Below are 22,522 nucleotides of genomic sequence, written 5' to 3' on the forward strand. Positions count from 1 at the left end.
GTAACAACTGATGAGGTAATTAAGAAACTGAGTGCCCTCCAACCCCACAAGGCCACAGGCCATGACAACATTCCCTCCAAATTTCTCAGAGACTCAGCCATCTCTATAGCTCCAATCATCACCCACATAGTAAACCTCTCCATCAAACAGGGACAGGTCCCCCAAGATTTCAAACTGGCCAAAGTAACCCCCTTGCACAAGAAAGGGAGTAAATTAGACCCCGGCAACTACCGCCCTATTTCTATTCTTAGTTCCATCTCGAAAGTGATGGAAAAAATAGTCTATGAACAGGTTGATAAGTATCTTGCCACTAATAAATTATTGTACGAGTTCCAATCTGGCTTCAGAACATCCCACTCCACTGACACATGCCTTCTCTATTTGAGCGACCACATCAAACAAGAGGTGGACGCTGGCAAATACTGCGGCATGGTCATGCTGGACCTCCAAAAGGCTTTTACCTCCAAAGGGCTCCTACCTGGAGGGGAGAGAACAGATGGTGGAAGTGAACGGAACACTGCCCCCCCCCCCCTCCCAGTGAGCTGTGGCGTTCCACAAGGAAGCATACTAGGGCCTCTACTGTTCCTAATATATGTAAACGACATGACTTCAGCTTGTGACTGCAACTTGTTCCTGTTCGCAGATGACTCAGCACTGCTGGTCTCGGACAGGGACAAACTGCAGGTTGAAAATGCCCTCAGCTCTGAACTCGGTAGAATCTGCACCTGGCTCGCTGATAACAAACTATCTTTACACCTGGGAAAAACTGAATCCATTCTCTTTGGCTCTAATAGTAATCTCAGCAAGGCAAATGGCTTCTTGGTTAAAGTGGGTGACAATGTTATCACACGTAAAGATGAAATTACCTACCTAGGTTCCATCCTGGAGGCTAATCTTTCCGGTGATAAAATGGCCACCAACGTAATCAAAAAGGTCAACCATAGAACAAGATTCCTTTACAGGATCTCCTCACTGGTCAACAAAAACACCTTGAAGACCTTAACAGGAGCCCTTGTACAGGGTTTCTTTGACTATGCATGCACCTCCTGGTACCACAGCACCTCAAAGGCCCTTAAAACCAGGCTCCAGACTTCCCAAAACAAACTGGTCAGGCTCCTACTTGACCTAGCCCCCCGAACCCACCTCACCCCTGCCCACTTCGACAGGCTGGAATGGCTTAGGGTCGACGACAGAGTACAGCATCTTGCAATGGGTCTGGTCCACAAGATTCGATACACCACCAAGATACCCATGTACCTGTCTAGAAACTTCCTTAATGTTAACGAAGTCCACACCCACAACACCAGAGGGAGTGCAACAAACCATGTACAACCCAGATTCGGCACAAACAAGGGACTAAATTCTTTTCGCTCCTATGCCACCAAAATGTGGAACGCCCTACCAACTGTCATTAAGACATGCGAATCCCTTGACTCTTTCAAAAACGCTCTCAAAGGGCACCTACGGACGGCTGCAATTCGAAACTGGCCCCTGTAAAATCGGAATCCCTCAAACACGAACACAAGGACAACACAAGAGATGGTCGCGACCACACAGCCAACTCAAGGTACGGCCACTGAGCCGACTTGGGGACCCAACGCAAGGACAACACAAGAGACGGTCACGGCCACACAGCCAACTCAAGGTACGGCCACGGAGCCGACTTGGGGACCCAACGCAGCTCCTCCAAGGAAAACAAACAAATTAACGGAGCTGAACGTGAATCCCCCCCCACCGCCCACCCCTTTTTTTCCCCTCACTGTATATGTTTCTTTTCCCTTTTTACCTCCTTTATGATGAATTCCTGTTCTGTCTATAGTATGTAGTGTCTATTTGTACGTCTCTAAATGTTTTGATGATTTGAACATGGTGGACCCTATTGGAAACAAGTGTAATGCTTAATTGGGTCGTCCACTCACAGTTGACAGCCTTTGTATTGAGTTTGTGCTTGAAATGTACTGTAATTCTGCAAACTGTTAATAAATTCTTCAATCAATCAATCAATCAGAATGATTATACCTTAATCCAATGAAGCTGTGCGTGTTAATTAGCTGCAGTTTACACTAGCTTTACAAACTAGCATCATATCATGAAATTGAATACGGTAGGGCGCTTAAGGGCAGGCCTGCTAGTTTTCTGATGACCAAGTTTATACAAATGTAACAGTCGTGCCGTGAGCAGCAGAGAAGCCACCGTGTGGCGTAGGCTACAGCCGGGGATTTTATTTTGCAGTGCAAATGCAAACCCGACCGGAAAGTACATCTTCAAGTTTTCGTTTCCTTTTTTCCTGAGCGGAAGTACGAAATAAATAAATCGCAGAGAGCGAGGTTCGCGGGAAAAATGGCGGAGATTTTCGTGTCCAGGCTGTTTATGGTGTGAAAAACATTGACCCAGGGCGTCGTGTAGACACTTCTGTGTCTTATACTGATACTGTAAGTACACATATGCACCTTTTTGCACGTCTTTGGAGAGCTATCCTGTACTTTTTCTCAATACGATGTTTGTTTTGTTGATTGTGGTCCGGGGCCAGCAGTGGAGAAGGGGGCTCTCTCTCTGCCTTTGTGTTCACATGGTTTCACTCTGCCTGCCTCCCCCTTTCTGTTTTACTGATTACAACATGATGCACGCATTAAACGAAATGTGTCTTCCCGGTTGCCTCTAGACTGGGGTTTTAGTCCATCATTCGTGAAAGCTTAATGGCTTATTGTGCACTGCCAACTGTGCCATGTCTGTGCGTGACTGTGACCCAGGACTAGCATTCTTGTTGTTAGTTCTGCCCCTAAATTAAAGGGACAATCCGAGATTTCGTTCGTGCCTCCAATAATTAAGTCCCTCAAATCTCCTTGACTCTTAACAAAATCGAGGCACATCCCTTAAATCATATGCATATTGTTTGCATATTGCTCAATCATGCGTTTGCAGTCCGGAATTTATTTTAATACAACGTTGTTTTAACCAAGCTTGATTAATGGATTGATTGAAACTGCTACGAGGATAAAGCCAGAAAAAGTACTTGTTTACAAATTGAGTTGTTTGTTAGAGTATAATAACTAGCCAATGTCTCTGTTGTTACAAACAGTTAGTACAGTATTCCACATAACAGAGCCATAGAACAGTGTCCTTGACTTGTGGCATAAATGTGATAAATGCTCCATTTGTACTCGCCCATTAAATAATTCCAAAGATGTGAATTAATCAAAACTTCCTCTGATCATCACAAACGTCATCATCAATTGACCAGGGAAGCACAAATGTTTGCCAATTGTGTGCCCCAAACATTTGTGCTTCCCTGGTCAATTTTTGATTACATTTGTTTGTGGTAATCAACAGGAATTGTTGGTAAATTCAGTCCATCGATCATTCCGGGCCCCTCACCCAGAGAGAAAGCCATCCGGGTGCTGCTCGTGAAAAAGTGGAGATATTTGACTAAATACATGTTTTGTGCCAGAACTTTCACATGGATGTGAAACTAGAGGACAATATCTCACTCCACGTCTTTGGAATTATTTAATGGGTGAGTACAAACGGATTTATCACATTTAATTTATGCCGTCGTTCTGCTGCTGCAACCGCAAGTCAAGGACACTGTTCTATGGCTCTGTTATGTGGAATAGTGTACTAACTGTATGTGACAACAGAGACATTCTAGGGCTAAGTATAACTGCTGGTTGTAGTCCGGAAATGCATTTCTTGTGGTCATTGGGTAGAAGGACCACTACTGGTTATTGTACTGGCTCAATAGTAGAAATTGAGTGCACTGGTGATTCTGTTATGGCTTTGGCCAGACCTATGCCAGACCTCTTCTTGTCAGAGTTTCTTCCTGTTTCCAAGTTCCTTTTGATGGTGTAGTAGGAAACTATTCTCTGATACCATGGCTTGCTTTGAAATTTGAGTAGAAGACCCACTGTTTGAACGCTTATAATGATTTGTCTGTCTTCCCTTTTGCCTTTTCCACTTGTTATGGTGGCAGCAGGGCTTAAAGTTCTCAGTCCTGGGGACTGATTTCATAGGGATCATTTAATGAGATCAGCGCAGATTTGCAAAAAACATTTTCACTCTTGGGAATTTTTTTTTGCTTTAAGCCCTGCGGCAGTATTCTATTTTGTTGTAAATAATCAACTTTCATTTTTCATTCCTGCCCTGAACAGTGTTAAGTTGTTAACCCTACAATTGAATTCAAATGGTGTAATGGGTTTATTGGGTTATAATGTAAATGTTAGTTTAATTTTTTTGGGGAAGCTACACTTTATTGTACCGTAACTTTATTGCTTTTACCTCTGCATTACACCACTGACCTTTGAACCTGGCCGTTTCAGGTCCATCACTGGACTTGAACTGCGTACATCTCAAACTGTTCCCATTTGCCTTTTCTAGGCAAGGGACCCCTTCTGCTAGGTATCTCTTAATGCCTGAACCTCTACAGCCAATGAAGATGCAAAATGGTATGATGATGTTTATTACATGTCCATATATATTTTTTCATTGTCATTTTATGTATTAACCCGTTTTGTGAATATCCTTGTTTTCACCCCAACAGGCCACTTTGCCAAGCCAGTCATTCCAGTGTAGCCACTGTGTACTTATCTTCAAATCTAAGGGTTTCCTCCTGGAACACCTCAGCAAGGTGCATGGCCTCGGTGTGGACACCGATATACCACCACTGAAGACTAACACGCTGCCGTCAAACCTCAAACACAACACTAACGCTGATGCTTCAGGGGGAAGCTTAGCATGTCGGCACTGCACTTTCACAGGTTCTAACTTGGAAGTCGTTCACAAACACGAGAGAATGTTTCACCCAAAGCTAAACGTCGAGCCACTGCAAATACAAAAGAGATATCTCAAAGGAAAGCTACACGTTATCAGGAGGCCAGGAATCCACGTAGTGGCCGCCTCGAATAAGACGAAGAAAAATGCTGTGAACAAAACGTCACGACCCCAGCATGAAGATGAAACTGGGGCAAAAGTGAATTCCTCTACCTCAAAAGCAAAATGCACCTCCAATTCATCAACGGACCTGAAAACGTACAAACGGCCATCGGGACCTATTACCAAATTCTTGGTACCGTCATCTGTAACAAGTGTGAAATTACCTGACCCCCCAAAACTGTCAGGTATAGCCAAGGAAACTCTGATTTTGCACGACCCCCACCTAGGCACTGCCCAGGACAGTACTGGCGTCCTTAAGGTTACTGCAACTTCGCAACATGATCTTTGCATTCGCTACAACAATGTGCACCTTTCGCAGAATGCCCGCGTAGTTGAAGACCTATTAGTTCGCGATCGTGAACGTTTGATGGTTGGTAGTTTAGGGAAAGGATCTGTTTCAACTGAAATTGGCAAGAGAGCACATGAAGACATTTCTCTAAGTCCTCCTAAGAAAAGGCCTAGAACCGATGAGGAAATAACGGAAAATCCAGAGAGCACAGCAGTTGAAGCAAAGTTGTCCTGCAACTCAAACTTTGCATTCGAAGTCAGTGAAGATGAAGACGAGGGTGATAATCTGATACTTGAATTGGACGAGTCAGTTGATGTGGTAAATGTAGACCACTCTGTGATGTACTCTTGCAAGCACTGCGGACACAGAGACATGGTCGCTGACGACGTGTTGACCCATTACGAGAAGGTCCACCCTTACATCAGGTGTAACTCTGCATACATTAAAGACCCACACGATCTGACCGCTAGGTTCCGGTGCCTGGAGTGTCCAGTTGAGTATCCTTATGTTGCTGACCTACGGCTGCATTACAGGGTCAGCCACCCAGAGGCCCCAGATGTGTTCCAAATGCAGTCTGACGCGCTTTGTTTCAAATGCTTTGTCTGTCCCTTTACAACTTTATTGTCTGAGTCCTTGAAAGATCATTACCACAAACGGCACCCATCGCACATAGTGATAAATCCACTGATCTACTGCAAATTTAACGCACCCATAGTAACTAAAGAGGAGATGTCTCAAGTCAACACATGTGAGAAGAAATCCATTCCAAAGACTCCTGATCAAGGTTCTCTCAAGAGTGCTGCTACACCAGACAAAGAAATGCCACCAGTGGAGATGTCTCAAGTCAACACATGTGACAAAACACCCAGTCAAAAGACTGCTGAGCAAGATTCTTTCAACAGTGCCTCTATACTGCACGGAATCACTAAGGCTACACCTCCACAAAAGGAACCAAGTTCAAAAGGACTGGATAGGGAGCTACATGAGTGCAAAAACTGCACATTCACTCATATGTCAGCAGTTGCTATGCTCGTTCACTACCAAAGGAATCACCCAGAAAGGGGGGTGAGTATTGATCAAATTAAAATGGCCCATATCAAATCACAGACCCAGCCGCCAGTGTCCACTGAAAGGAATTCCGAGGCTTCCACCTCCATGAGTTCAACCAACAAATCACTGGTCTCCCCTCAAATTAGGTTTTCAGACTCTATAAAGGAAGCTAAAGTCAAAACGGAAATATCTCATCAAAAGGCTATTTCTGACTTTCTAGTGAAACAAGAAGATGCACCTGCAATTTCTCCTCCCAAGGTTTCCGAGCCTTTCCTGAGCAAGTGCGTGGAATCTCCTGGAAAGTGTGTCAATTTTTCAGAAGTGGATCCAAATGAGGTAGATAGACTGTTTTTCTGTCAGGTCTGCAACTACAGTGACCCAACAGTTAGAGGGATATGGAGCCATCAAAGGTCCAGACATGGCATCACAGAGAGAAACTCTGAGGAAATACATCTCCATACCGCTGCAATCCGGAGTAGATGTAAAACCTCTGCAGTGACAATTGCTTGCCAAACGATTGCTGACACATTTGCGGGCAAACCTTCTTCGTTCAATTCACCACAAGCTGAAATGTTCTTCTGCAATCTTTGTGATCATTACAATCCCACCATGGAAGGCATCGTCGGCCATCTCAACTCGCAACATGTTGGACATGCAGTGACTACTGTTGAAATTTTAATGCATTCGGCTAAGGTAAACAAAGAGAGAGCAGAACATAAAGCTATGGCTTCAGCAAGTTATTCTGATTTGAATACACCGAATTGGCCGGAGGCAGATAGCCCATCAGGAAAACATGAAAATGACGCCACGTGCCTGACTAATCTTAGTACACCGAAAGCGGGCCTGTTATTCTGTCAAAAATGTCACTTTGGAGCCACAACTTTAGGGAGAATTCTGATTCATCAAGCTCGGAAACACCACAAACTAAAGAGGTCTCCTGATGAGATTTTAAGATGTACTTCAATGATTCGTAAGCAAATTCAAGAATCTCCAACATCTCCAACAGAGAACTTGGCCTTGACCTCAACTGGTCTCCCCCTTCCCATCATTGAGAAAGGTGAGGAAGAAGTCTTATTTTGTCACTTGTGCAACTTTAGACACACTCCGGGGAGGATAAGGGAACATTATAAAATTGCACATCCTGAAGTTATTACTACTCACGAGGAAATCATCTCGTATTCCCTCAGCGTTCATGAACGAGCACGGAATTCATGTTCTTCTTATTCAAATGCATCTAATTGTGGTGAGGCAGATAGCCCATCAGGCAAACATGAAATTGATGCCATATGCCAGCCTGATCTCAGTAAAACGGGAGCGGGCCTGTTATTCTGTCAAATATGTCACTATGGACACCAAACCAAAAAGGGAATTCTGAATCATCAAGCTAGGGCACATGGAAAACTAAAGAGGTCTGCTGATGAGGTTTTAAGATATACCTCAATGATTCGTAAGCAAATTCAAGAATCTCCGGCATCTCCAACAAAGAACTTGGCCTTGACCTCAAGTGGTCTCCCCCTTCCCATCATTAAGCAAGGTGAGGAGGGCATGTTATTTTGCCACTTGTGCAACTTGAAACACAAGACTATCATAAGGATACGGGACCATTTAAAAAATAGACACCCTGAAGTAATTACTACTGAAGATGAAATAGTCTCATATTCCCTCGGAGTTCATGAACGAAGACGGAATAATGCATCTAATTGGGGCGAGGCACGTAGCCCAGTAGGCAAACATGAACATGATGCTATATACCCAATTAAACCTACATGCAGTACACGGCCAGCAGGCCTGTTTTTCTGTCAAAAATGCAACTATGGACACTCAAAATTAAAGAGTGTGTTGTGCCATCAAACTAAAAGCCACCCCAAACTAAAGTCATCAATTGGTGAGATTGTAAGATACACTTCAATGATTCGTAGGCAAATTAAAGAATTGAAATCGCCAACAAAGAATTTGGCATTGACCTCAACTGGTCTCCCCTTTCCCATCATTGAGGAGGAAGGTGATGAGGACATATTATTTTGCCGCATGTGCAACTTTCCAAATAAGTTACTGACGAATATGATGAACCATTTTAAAAAGACGCACCCTGAAGTTATAAGAAATGAGTCTGAAATCGTCTCTTATTCCATCGATGTTCACAAACGAATGGGACGGATTCCACAAATGGGAATGCCTGCAGAACAAGCGGGAAAATGCACCTCCTTTGTGCATGATGGGAATGAGGAGGCACAAATGAGTAAACCTGCCCACAATGCATCATTTCTGTCTTCGGCCTCAAAACCAGCTGCTCTGACTAGGTCACTTTTGTGCCATAAATGCACATACACACATCCACACATCTATCTTTTGAAAAGACATTTGTCTAAGAAACATAACCTTAAGTTCACTGTCTCCCAAATTTTAAGCAAAGCCTTTAAAGACGGCTCTTTGCCAGCAGGCTATCACTGTGAATGGTGCGTCTTTTCACACAAGAGTGCAGCAAACGTCTACCAGCATTGCCAGCAAAAACACCCACTGAAATGCATTAGCTTTCAGCACATAGCCATGCGGTTGTATGTTGGACCCACAGTGTCCTCCTTCAAAACAAAGTCTACCTTTGAAAAGAAGAAACAGTCACCTAACCTGACTCCGCCAGATGGGGCAGCAGAGAGTACACTGGGTTCCCCCCATCTCCTATCTCGGAAGAATGAAACGAAAGTGTATCCGTGTCGAGAATGTTCCTTCAAAGGTAGCTCATTGGATCGCATCTCGAGCCACTGCCGTGAGGTTCACCCCTGGACCATCAAAGAAGATGGCTCGGTTCTTAATGTAAATGAATCTGACATGCCCACAGGACTCCCTTCTCGCGAAACGTCATTCCAGTGCCCTTTCTGTCCCGCACTTTTCTTTAAAAGCCATGGTCTACATACTCACTTAGGGAAGAAACACCCGGAGTACCAAACTCCGCTTTCAGAAGACGAAAAGGAGGATGAAATGGACAGCAACGAGTTCACCGATGGCCGAACGGTCTACAAGTGCCCACGATGTGCTTATGTTAACACGGGACATCGCGGCATTCTCGCTCACTGCCAAATGAGGCACCCTAAGTTTAAAGCCAGGACGGACATTCTCCAAAAGACAAAAGTACAGTTTCCCAACGAGAAGGAGTGTTGTGGGAGGAAAGCACAACTCTGTGGCTACATGTGTAGAATCTGTCCAGTGACGCGAGGATCGACAGAGAAACTGAAAATCCACTATGAGCAGGCCCATAATCAGACTGCCCCAAACTTCCTCAAACCAGCTCCAAAGCAGTCGACTGTGATGAAAAATCAGCTGTTGTCCAAGTACCGCAGCATGCAGAGCTCAGCGTTGCAGGCTACCTCTTTCAAAAACAAAATCCCTGGTGCATTGACGTGTAATTTCTGCAAAAACTACGTTGCCTCTACCAAACTTGGCCTCCGTCGCCATCTAAACATTTACCACAGAAAAGAATCTGAAGCATGGAGTACTTACTATCCATGCACCCTGTGTACCTTTACAACTCACACACAAATATATCTTGGAAGGCACTATAAGCGAACCCATGGAATTACTGCCCCCATTAAATATAAAACGCATAGAAACACATTGACGCGTGAATCAAGTACACCTGCACCTACAATGAAGAAGGAGAAAAAGTACAAGTGCCAACTGTGTGCCTATTCAGGACAGTTCCGCCGTTACCTTTGGGGCCACTACAGCAAAAGGCATGGCCGTGCTGCATTAAAGAAATATTTACCTCCTCCAAATAAGAAACAGTGCAGAGATGCAGAGGGTGGTGAAGCTCAGTGCAGAGATGCAGAGGGTGGTGAAGCTCAGTGCAAGAAGTGCAACCTAATTTTTAGGTTGCCCGAGTTTCTCGCTGTTCACTTCACCCATTATCACAGAGAAGACTTCAGAGTGGACTTTATTATGCTTAATTCAAAGAACTACACGTACCAAGAGTGCCAGTGGTACCAATGTGGCCTCTGTAGTCTTAAACTCAAAGGCACAAAAAAGCTCTGCTCCCATCTGGATGATCACAGACGTCTGTGCTTGGAGAAAGCAAATGCTGTGAAGATGACGACACCAGTTGACAGCAGGAAACAACCACCGACCCAGCCTCTCAAAGTAAGTAGCCATAACATCAATCAAATCGTTAAAGTTATAGTTATTTTTTAACTTGACATTTTCTACCAGTTCACTACCCTCGGTACCCCCACTTTTATTTTCTATCGCATCCGGCCCAAAAATAAATGCCTGGGGAAACCGGACACATTTCCTGGTCTAGGAGTGGGAGAGCGACATTGCAGAGGGGCGTCGCTTCAAATTTGGTGATGTCAGTGTTGTCCGCTGTTTTTTCCCGTGGAGGGGCGGAGGGGCGGGGGCGGGCGCTCAGATCAGTGAACCAATATGATCCAACGCCGTGATCCCGACGGCACCCGCCCCTCTATACCAGAAATCACGGCCAGGTTACCCGTCCACAGTAAGGATAGTAGGGTAAAAGGCAGCTGCAGCTAACCAGTTAAACCCTATAGACTTTGTTGATTGTATTTCCCCAGGGGTTTATGCTAGGCCCTCTCCTTTTCCCCTCTACACCAAATCGTTTGCTGAAAGAAAAATCACACCCGTGTGAACTGAGTGGTGCAACTACACATTTATTGTTATAGTTACTGTACATTAGAACCAGGAAAGCATCCTGGTTCACATCACATCACTCTGACGTGATGTCGGTGATGTCAGTGACGTCACATACTAACCATAGCAACCATGCTCACCCGTACAGGCACAAACACACACGGGTACTAACAAAGCCAGTTGTTGGAGTGGTTTGCACCACTCAAAAAAATAAAAATAGATCTACAAGCTCACATGTTATGCAAATGTTCACCCCAGAATAGGGAATCTAGATTTCATGTTATTTAATGATAGTGTGTGTGTGATTTTAGGTATGCCAGCACAGACAATATACAAGACTAAATATTACTGTCAATGCTTGCTAACCGGTGCATTTTATTTCTCAGGTTAAAAGGCAAGAGGAATTGCAGGAGTTTGAAACCATTGAGGACCTGGCGAAATGGAACGTGACAAAGGTAGAGACGTTTACCCTGCTAGGCAGTCCCCCACCACCATCATCGCCGCCACCATGTCATTCCAGCGCCTCCAAGATGGAAGAACAGACGCACACCAAGGGCACAGAGCTTTTCGCTTGTAAAGAGTGTTCACGGACGTTTACGAAATTGGTGGGTTTGAGAAAGCATGAACACAGCCATGCAAGTGATGCAACCAACACTCTGCAGAGCTCAGGGAGGTACGTGTTGATACTGCAACCTTTCAATCAACATTTTAATTATAATAATGATTTATCATTTAATATACTCTTCATGTGACCACCGCGCTCTGACTGTAGGTGCGCTACCCGTTAAAAACATATCAAAATAACCGTAGTGGGTCGCACACACCAAGACTTCAGTTCAAAATATTTATTGCATTTTTGAACAGGGACAAACGTTTTCGGCTATCCAGCCTTCATCAGTGTGTCTGAGGAGTGAGGACACACTGATGAAGGCTGGACAGCCGAAACGTTTGTCCCTGTTCAAAAATGCAATAAATATTTTGAACTGAAGTCTTGGTGTGTGCGACCTAGCCTGGCTAATAAGCCAGACTCAAATCACACTGTCGTGTGGTATTTGAGTCTAGAGATGCTGTGTATGGATCTTGTTTCCTGGGGGGCGGGTTCAAACATTTTCTCTTTGACGCAATTGGTCAGAGCTACTGTCAGTCAAAGGTCTCAAGCATTGAACGTCACTGTACCAAAGCCCGCCCATATTGCATACCGTGTCCCGATTGGCCACACCAGTTCTCTGGTGTAGGAAAGGGGCATACAATTGAGCCTCTCCAGACCGTAATCCGCCGGCAGGCAATTTTTTTTTTTGCCAACGGCTGATTCGGTCTGGCTTGTTAGCCAGGCTATGTGCGACCCACTACCGTTATTTTCATTTAATATACTGTAATAATTATTCATCACTTAACTTGAACCTTGATGTCCCAATTTTGGTCATGTCCTAAATGGTATGAATTTATTCAAATAAAATAAAAATGTGTTAATAATTATATTGGCACACATTTTGAAATTCTGTGGTTTAGCTAGACCACAATTATTGCTGAAAATACTGAATTGGATTTTAGCTATAACCTTTCAGTAATATTATATTTATTTACTTTGTAAAAATGGCACATATTGCATATTACTCGGGATTTGTTGGCTACCGTTTGAAAACATTTTATTTAAAAGGTCAAGAGAGATTTCTGCTTTATTTTATCTAAAGCCTTTTAGGCTGATTGGTGACTTCTTCTGCTTAATATTCAAAACAATTGGATTCAGTTCTAAAAGAAGCTAACTAAAAAGATTGTGTTGTAATATACATCCCTTTTTTGCGGGTAGTGGAGCAAAGGATTATGTGTTATATGTAATCTATTACTATTGATTCCAAGTAATAAGTACTTACTTTTTTAAGGAGTATTATGTTAAAAAAAGTAACATTACTCTCTTGAATCATATTGCCCAACGCTGCCTTTAACTCATTAAAGAAATGCCTAGAAAAACACATTTTCCTAGATGCCTTTCAGTTTAGGTCTTCTTTCTGGCTTAAACACCAATGTATTCTTAATCTTAACACTAAACTGGTTACTGTAGCAAGGTATTATGGGAGATGCAACATTCAACATGCACTATTTGGTTGTTGAGTTGCCTCTTCGAGTTCATATTTGGAACAGTATGTTGACATGATTGGATTTGTTTCCTTCTTTGTCTTAACAGCTTTGACAAATACATCCGACTTCGACCAGGGACCTCCAGACCTTACCACTGTGGCTTCTGCTCTTATCGAACCGGACACGTGGGTCTGGTGAGGAGCCATTTAATCAGGATACACCAAGGTGAGCAAACCCTCATTTATCCCATTAAGGCTGCAAACACATCTGTGTCACCTCAGCATTTAGCCTGTGACATTAGTCATTTATGATGTCGGCCATCTATGACATGTCTATAACGCACAGCATGACTCTGGCACTTGTGTTGACATTTATATTCATGTGTTGCTGTTAATACACCGTGTGTGTATTTATTTTTGTCACAAATGTTTGCATCTCTTATGTATTCCGTGTAGCTGAAAGCCGAGACATCAGCAGTGGTGTTGATGTGACCGTCAACCAAGCTGAGACCAAACCTGCGGCAGAGGAGCTTCGTCCTCCAGTAGACCTCCAGGAAGAAAACTGCTGGAGTGAACCACCGGACGAACCCGAATTTACTGAAAGCAAGTTATGCTTTTAACCCTGCCGTCCTTTGTATTTATGTGTGCAAGTACAATGGCTTCCCTTTCAGCCTACTAACTTTCCAGGAAGAGAGAGACTGTAGTGTAGTTTCTGTAAGCCTGGAATCCCCGCAAACGGAAATTGGAGTACGTTTTCTGAACTGTCCACGCCTCACCTCTGAGACGCAGGTTGAAAATGAGTGAAGTGCTTCTTTGAGAGAAACGATATACTGTAATATAATTGTAATTGGAGCCTGTGCTTTGCAATTGAATTACAGAGCCAGTGTACGCAGAGCCCCCAGATGTCCAGCGGCAGTTGGGCCACTACAAGTTGAAGAGGCAGGCGAGTGCATCAGCTCCAGACGCTGTACCTCAGAAGACTGACCCACCTGAAGATGGCCTTCTTAGCTGCGAGTACTGCAACTTCTCCTCCGAACACATGTCCAGTATTCGACGACACTATTTAAACCGCCATAATGGCAAAAAGCTGCTCAGATGCAAAGACTGCTCCTTTTTCACTGGTTCCAGGTAAGAATTCATCATTGAGGTTTGTAAAATGTTAAAGTTACTGCCCTGGCTATATTCAACTCTTTACTAAACTGAATAAATAAATACAAATAAAACTATAAAGCAGTTTAACACACACATACACAGCTCTTTTGTTTGAACCCCTACCTTTACAAGAAAGCAAATGTCTTGGTTTGTGAAAAAGTGTATGCATTACATCAATAATTGGAGTAGTTGGTGTTTGTAACCCACATATAATTGACCAATTTAACAAGAAACCAGAAAATGTCCATGCTGTGAATGTGGCACTGGAGAATGTCAGTTGTAGTAGTTGTAGTATTATGCAAACAACAGTGCAAAGTATATGCAAACAGAACAGTATATAAAGTAAATTAAATGGCACCAAAATAAATAAATTAAATACTATGTGCTAAATAAGCTACTAGCTAAATAAAGTGTATGATGCATTTATGCACAGCTCAATTAAAGTCTCGGTACCATTCCCCCGTCCGTTCTGGAGCAATGGCCGTATAAGTGCAGATCTACAAGCCTGGAAAAACTATTTTCGGGCACAAGTTGCCCTAAAGAATTTGGTCTTTGGTCTAAGCCTACACAAAATGGCGGCGCTCATGTGTTGTTATCATTTCGACCATGTGTCTACGACGATTTCTACGTGGATTTTATTATTGAACGTAGGATGAAGTCTGATGCGGGCATGCAAAACTATTGTGTCCGCGGATAATTTTTAAACGTGGATTCTGTTAACTCTTTGAGCGTTTCAAGGATTTCTATATAGTAGGTAGACTTCTCTATGGCATAATCACGTTTTTGAATGATTTATTGAAAATTCTCTGTTGTGAATGTGTGACAACGAAAGACCTTCAGAGAAAGCTTGACTTGTCTGCTTCCAGGAAAAAAATGAACTGAGTTGATAAAATGTTTAGTTTTTGTGTTGGAAGCCATTTAAAAGAGCCTGCATTTACACTGGGTAGTGTTTCTAGGAAAACAAAAAAAGTTATGCCCGGTTGAAGTTTTATTTTCTAAATAACTTTTTTTCTGCTGGGCGTCCATAGCCATGCAATATCTCATTTTAAAGGGTGAGTTGTCTAGTTCAATTAAAATAAAATAAAAAGTTTCTCACATGTACCACTGTAGATATTTTGCCATCTATAAATAGCATGGTCAGTCATGATCAATCTGACCTATCCAGCTAAAAGTCCCCAGAGCTCTGAATTGGAACATCATATAAACTCAATTCTTTTTTGGGGTAAAATTAGACATTCTAACGCACATTTTGATATACACCATGTTTACATAGTCTTACCAGTACCTTGTCTATTCATGCATGTATCTCAAAAACCTATTATGAAGAAACACAGTTTTGATAGAAAACACATCCAAGGACATTGTTTTGATATGACTTGGTGCCCATGAAATGTATCAAAATATAGACTTGAATGTATACTGTATTATAAAAAAGAAATTGAGTTATTACCATCTACCGTTACAGAGTAAATCACAGTTGAAACTCGCTTAGTCATATACAATAAACCTCACAATAGTGAACAAAATAGCCATGACAGGTCTAACTCATTGTAAAAGCGTCTTATTTTTTTATGACTACTAACATAATAAAATTATAATAAATATTACAGAAAATAAATAGGCCTACATACAAAACAGTTGTCCCCAAACTCCCCAGTGTCCCCAAACCACTGCATTCCAGTTGTTCTTGACGGTGTGTGTGTGTGTAGGCTAAATAATAATAATAATTTAAAAAAAAACTGCCCCCCTGAAATGAATGAATCCGGTTCAGTATCGGAGAACTCCATCGCAGTCTTGACTCTTCGTCTTCATCATCATCATCCTCCTCATCTGATGTCAGTTCTAAATATATAAAAAATAAACATTTAGCTGTTGTCAGTGCACGCTACTATTACATGGTGTTTGTAGCTGGCTGCTAGTATCACGATAAAATAATAGGCGACGTTAGAATGACACCAATGAGTGCTCGCAGGTATAATATCCAGCACCATCGCGTCGCCACATTCCACTGGCTGTTGGCTAGTTTCTAGCAAACGAAATGGTACTGGCTATTGGCCGGGGGGGGGGGGTGGGACGTAGGCTATCTGACATCATCGTCATCATCATCATCATCACACGGTGACACACTAAACAATGTAAAATCATGATTGTATACAATATACAATGAATGCAATTATCATGCAAGCTCATATAACTCATGGACAAAAGAAATCTACAAGCTCACAACGCGTCGCGCATGTGACCTGTTTGAGCTTGTAGAGCTGGCTGCTAGTATCACGATAAAATAATAGGCGACGTTAGAATGACACCAATGAGTGCTCGCGGGTATAATATCCAGCACCATCGCGTCGCCACATTCCACTGGCTGTTGGCTAGTTGCTAGCAAACACTGCAGAAATGGTACTGGCTATTGGCCGGGAGGGGGGGGGACGTAGGCTATCTGACATCATAGTCATCATCATCATCACACGGTGACACACTAAACAATGTAAAATCATGATTGTATACAATATACAATGAATGCGATTATCATGCAAGCTCATATAACTCATGGACAAAAGAAATCTACAAGCTCACAACGTGTCGCGCATGTGACCTGTTTGAGCTTAGATCATCATGTTTGTTCTCCGTCTTTGTAGACAGTAAAAGGTGCTGGCTAATGGCTGGAGGGGGGGTTAGTGTCGGTCGGTGCAGTACAAATGTATCGTAGCAGGCATGCAGCCATGCACGCATGGCAGTACAATTATTTTATATTGTAGCGTGCCATATAGGCGATCTGATCTGAAGAGTAATGTTCGCTCCTTTTATTTACTGTCTACAAATACGGAGAACAAACATGCATCGTTTACTGAAGCAACGCGTGGTTATGCGCGACGCGTTGTGAGCTTGTAGATTTCTTTTGTCCATGATTTCTGATCACTATAGAAGGGCATTTTCTACAATAAGATTACCTCAAAACATTCCGGGTTGATCGTCTTCTTTCAATGGTTTCCCGGTATAGCTCATAGGACGACGATGAGGAGACAATGAGTGGTAGTGGCCGGTCCCCGCTCCAGTTCTAAGCCCAGCCACCGGTCCCAGCGACCGGGCTGGTGGGGACTGGAGAAGGCGACTGGGACGCGTATGGATCAATACTACTACCACAAAACTCGCTCAAATAAATATTACTGCTTTCAACTTTTTCTGATAGAAAATCGCTCGGGAGAGACGGCAAACGGGCTGAACACTGAAAACTATGAAAACTCCCTCCGCCCCCACTGTTTACTGGGGGGTGGGCTCAGCTTCCAATGGCAAAGCGTACACGTGTGTCACGTGACACGGGTTTTCTGGGAAATGTAGTTGATATTTATGCTCAATACTCTATACAGAGGTGCGGACCGAATTAATTTATTGGTATTATTAAAAAAAGAGAACTACGGAAAATCACGTACAAGTCAGACAGAACTAATGCAAAACTCCACGTGTTTTCCAGTAGTAATCTGTCTAAGGGTTAACAGTACAGTATTGCGGCCCAGGACCCTCTGGGGGTAACATCCTTGCGTCCTTTCTCAATGTATTGCGTCTAAGGATGCAGGATGCAGCCTATTTGCAACACTAACTGGTCAAGACATGCATTTACATTTACACATGTGCTAATCCATCACGTATGCCTTGCTTCCATTTTAATCAGGAAGACCCTGGGGAAGCACATAGAGTTGGGACATACTAACTGCCCTTCAAAGCCGACCCATCAGAAGGACCTGCGCTGCCCCTTGTGCCTTTACCAGTCCAAGAACAAAAACAACATGATCGATCACGTCATGCTTCATCGGGGTAAGTTGATCCCTGAAATTCAATACCGATGCCAATATCGGAGAAGCTTCTGATACTGCCTAAAATGCTGGTATCGGCAAGTACGACGGTCTGTGGCTGTGCCAATCCGATACCACATAATTTCAGATGATATTTCATTTACAGAAATATTTTGAATGCTTCAGTTTATGTTGCACTACTGTTCTATACTCTTACTGTACTATTTACATTGTTTTACTAACTTGTAAATAGTACAATAGCACTTTAACAATTATGAATGGAATTTTCATTTTTATTCCTAGACCAGTGGTTCACCTTTGCATTTCAAGGACCACCATCTCTCTGGGAGTGTACAAATGGAACCTCATTTTGTGTAACCCTGAGGGTCCTTGACCCCAGTTTAAGAACCACTGTCCTAGTTTGTTTTGAAATTTGACACTCATGGATTGGTACTCGGTATCGACTGATACACAAGTTGTGGGAAACACCTGTGGGACTGGGGACACCTTTTGCCAAGACGCACACACATCACCTACTCTTTCTGTTGTTGTGTTTTTGTCCACAGAGGAACGTGTCATACCGATAGAGGTTCGTCGACCGAAGCTGTCGCGGTACCTCGAAGGCATAGTCTTCCGTTGCCACAAGTGCACTTTCACCAGCTCCAGCGACGAGAACTTACGTCTGCACGCACTGAAGCACGACGACCTCAAGCCTTATAAGTGCCGCCTGTGCTACTTTGACTGCACTCTGCTCAGCGACTTGGAGGCACACCTGTGTGATAAGCATCAGGTGAGGATTTGCCTTCAAGCCCCTGACCCTACAAGGATTCCTGTTGTTTGGAAAAGAATGTTCAGGGAGTCGCACCAAAGCTGCTGTGATTTTATAAAGTGATTTGGAGCTTCGGTTGAGCCTTAGGTTGTATAGCTACCAGACAATGATATACTGTAATTCCAAATGTGGTCTGTTGCTTCATTGCGCTGTGGTTGAGGTACCGGATGTAGCAATTCCATTCACTGTCTTTGTATTGAGAAATGGATCTCAAAATCACACTTGGCGCCTTTTTAAATAATGGAGAATATTTGCCCTTAAAGCATGCCCAGGTACTACAACCTACATCTCTATTATTGATTAATTTATTGTGTTTTTTGTTTTATTGACAAAAATTCAAATACATTACCATGTCTGTAAATGGTAAATGGTACATTTATATAGCACCTTTATCCAAGGCACTTTACATAGATTGTGCATTACATTCACCCATTCACACACATTCATACACCGATGGCAGCGGAAACCATGCAGGGCACCAACTAGCACATCAGGAGCACTTAGGGCTTCAGTGTCTTGCTCAAGGACACTTTGACAGTGACTCTGGGGGAGCCCGGGTTCGAACTGGCAACCTTACGGTTACCATCCAGGCACTCTACCCCTGAGCCACCGCCGCCCCTGTCAAAAGTATAACGCACAAAAGCTTGAGTGTAATTCCATTTTGCTCCTTTAAGTGCTAATGTGTATGTAAACCGAGTGCCCTGTGGGGGACAACATGGGTACTGTAAAAGCAACCTTTTACAACTCTACTATAAATGGTTAGGTCTAGCTGTTGTGGTTCAGCCAGCTCTTTATGGAGGACTTGAAGTTAACATACTGTGATGATTCTGAGATAAATTGGACACGGGGCACTGGTCAGCCAGAGTCTGGGCCTTTTATGGCCACGGTTTTTATTTTGCACAAATGATTCTCAGGCAGTCTGAGGGACAGGTCCGGGGACAGGTGGTGGGGCGAGGCCCTTTGTCCTCGGGCTCCAGGTGTCTGTCCAGGCTGCAGGGGTGAGAAGGCACTGTTAGACACTTTGTAATATACGTCACAAATAATAATACTGGGGCCTCGGGTCCGCCCGAGGCGATCTACCAGATTTTGGAATTAAACTCTTCTGGTCCTCTTTCTCTCTCTCTCTCTGGGCGGCAATAGCGGCAGCGAGCCGCCGGGTGGCGCTCTCTCGCCAACAGACAGTTCAATAGCGGGGTCTAGGCCCAACGTTCTCTCCTCTCACTCTTCAGCCAAATCAAACAACAAACGGGCTTCTCTAAAGTCTCTTCAAAAGGTGCGCTCTCTTCTTTCAGAGCGCATCAGAATAACAAAGGGGGGCGGTGCCCGTTTAGCGACACTCAAACAAAAGCTGGCCAGGCTCGGTTGCTATGGTGATCTTCGACATTCTTCTATATGCCAGAGTAGAGAAAGAGGGGGGGGCGTACAACCTGAGTGGCAGGTAGGCGGCCGGGAGGAACGAGGGGTCCTCTAGTCACTCTCCTCCTCCGCCTCGGCGTCCGGCCCGCTGTCGTCGCTGCTGTTGCTGCTGTTCGCGTTGCTGCTGCTCGCGTTCCTGCTATTATTGCTGCTGCTCCATAAAGCCACCCAAGGCTTTTGCTTGAGCGTGCTGTCTGTCTAGCCGCCCTGCGTGGTGAATCAACCTGCTCTGACCCGCGAGCCGGCAGGCGGTTATATAGTGGTTCAGACGCGCAGGTGCGTGTGGTTACCTGACGAGTAGGCATTAGTGTCAGCTGGCCGAGTAGGAGGTTGGGCAGGTAGGCGTGTTGTGCTACGATGCCTAGAGCGGCTCTCTGTACTCGGCGCGCCTGTCTGAGTGGCGCGCTACTGGTTGCCATGGCAACGTGTGACTGTATGCCGGTGGTTGTCGCCGGAGACGCCACAATACTAAAGTTCAACCTCTCTTTGAATTTCCTCAATAGAAATGCTAAGACTTCATTGCCCTCTCTCCTCAGTGACTGTCTGATTTGTGAATCGTCTTATTTGTTGTTTTCTGTTCTCCCATACCATAGGTTGTGAGGAACCATGAGCTGGTGGGACAAATCAATGTCGACCTCCTGGAGGCCAGGACTCTTAAAAAGGCGGTGCAGAAGAAAAAGGCAGTGGAGGACGCAACGAAACAGAACAGCATCTTCCATGAACACCCGGAGGACAGTCCTTCAGTACAGTGCAAGAGGGAGGACAGTCCTTCAGTACAGTGCAAGAGGGAGGACAGTCCTTCGGAAGAGTGCAAGGAGGATGGCACAGCGCACCTTAACGTTCCAGTGGAGGACAGTTTCTTGAGAACGGTGCCGAGCGGCAGAACAGCGTTTCAGAAGCAAGGCCAGGAGATGAACCAGACCATCATGGTCATTAAGAGACCGCCGTTCAGCAGTGCTGTTCATCCGACGCACGGACAGGAGGAGGACGCCACGAACAGTGTAGGTGCGGAGCATGTGGACCTAAATACTTGCGTCACCCATAAAGGGGGCACAGGTGAAGAAGATGAGACATGCCATGACGAGGAGCTTGACGCCAAGAGCCTGGACGGCCCATTCCTGAGCTGTGAGGAAGAGGAGCAAGGAGAGACCGACGAAGAGCTTGTTGACGCTTACGAAGAGTTGCCCGTACTCTATAACGAATGTCCAAAGGATGAAACGTACAAACACGGTGGCGAGGGACAGGTGTTCCAAAAGGACAAGTGGAGTGGTTCTCCGGAGTGTGCCCAGCAGGAACGGGTGGATGAGAAGATCTATGGAGAACACAGTTACGCATTGCCAGAAACTGAAGGAGAAGAGAAAGATGAGGATCTTTGCAGCTCTCCTGCACTCGATGGTGAGAAACACTGACGGCACAGTATTTAAACTTAGCTGTGTGGCAGTGTCGCACGTCAAAAAGAGTCAATCTACAAGCTGTATGATTGGCTTGCGACACAGGCGCGCAACTAAGTATAAATCAGGCTTTTTATTTACTCAAATTGAATACAACGGTCAAATGATTTCTCGTTCGTAAAAGATGCTGCCTCAGATGTCCCACTTAACGATATGTACCTTTTTCTAGGAGATGACTCCATCGGTGATGTTGTGTGTGGTGTGGTCATGGAGGAGGTGTTTGTGTGCACGCTGTGTGGACGCTACCTCAAAAGCGGAGCTCAACTGGAGCGCCATGTCCTGCAACATGGACTGTAGTTTGTCGACAAGTCTCTGCGTCTGTCTTGCATTCTGATCATAAACTTTCCTTCCTTTTCTTGATGTTGAACATGACCTTTTAGTGCTGCTTACCTCTTGTCTTGATTTATTTGTATTTGTTTTATGTTTATTTGGTTTCTTGTTTTACTTTTAATGGGACTGGTCAAGTGGAGATTAATGTTTGCTTTATATTTAAAAGTATCGTTGAAATATTTTATAATGAACAGTTTCATCATTTAATTGGAAAGCTATAATGTCTGATACATTGTGTACATGTTAAACATGTGGTGCTACGTGATAAGTTGTACATGTACAATGTATCACACATTATACAATGTTGGTACATTTTACACGTTCATGTCAGAAATACTTGAATAAAATAAAAGTCATAAACTACTTCACTACAAGCAGCCTTTATTCATATTAACCATTTAAATAGCCGATCTACAATATCACAACGTGTCACAATGCAAACTTGTATATTGGCTATTTTAGCAGTTTAAGCCAAGTTGAAAGTGGTTAACTGTGGTTGACGGAGATGACATCTTGTACACATCCCCCTTTAACTTTCAAATTGCATATAGGCTTTTTGCCATTTCGTTATC

At 43.9% G+C, this 22,522-nt stretch overlaps 1 protein-coding gene across 2 annotated transcripts; it reads left to right on the top strand.

Moving 5' to 3' along the window:
* Positions 1 to 2,279: 2,279 nt before the first annotated feature.
* On the top strand, positions 2,280 to 22,318 carry LOC306934085 (uncharacterized protein). Of its 2 annotated transcripts, none has more exons than XM_079516552.1 (11): positions 2,280 to 2,432; positions 4,375 to 4,442; positions 4,538 to 10,399; positions 11,293 to 11,579; positions 13,089 to 13,207; positions 13,438 to 13,584; positions 13,860 to 14,109; positions 17,804 to 17,946; positions 18,491 to 18,714; positions 20,763 to 21,564; positions 21,790 to 22,318. In XM_079516552.1, the coding sequence occupies exons 2-11, from the start codon at positions 4,440 to 4,442 to the stop codon at positions 21,915 to 21,917; spliced, it is 7,965 nt and encodes a 2,654-aa protein (XP_079372678.1). In that variant the 5' UTR covers positions 2,280 to 2,432; positions 4,375 to 4,439; the 3' UTR covers positions 21,918 to 22,318. The 2 variants fall into 2 exon arrangements, with proteins under 2 accessions (XP_079372678.1, XP_079372679.1); XM_079516553.1 differs by having other exon boundaries at positions 2,290 to 2,432; positions 4,317 to 4,442.
* The last annotated feature ends 204 nt before the right edge of the window (positions 22,319 to 22,522 follow it).

Source organism: Electrona antarctica (genome assembly GCF_951216825.1).
Source record: "Electrona antarctica genome assembly, chromosome: 12".
NCBI classification, from domain to species: Eukaryota; Metazoa; Chordata; class Actinopteri; order Myctophiformes; family Myctophidae; genus Electrona; species Electrona antarctica.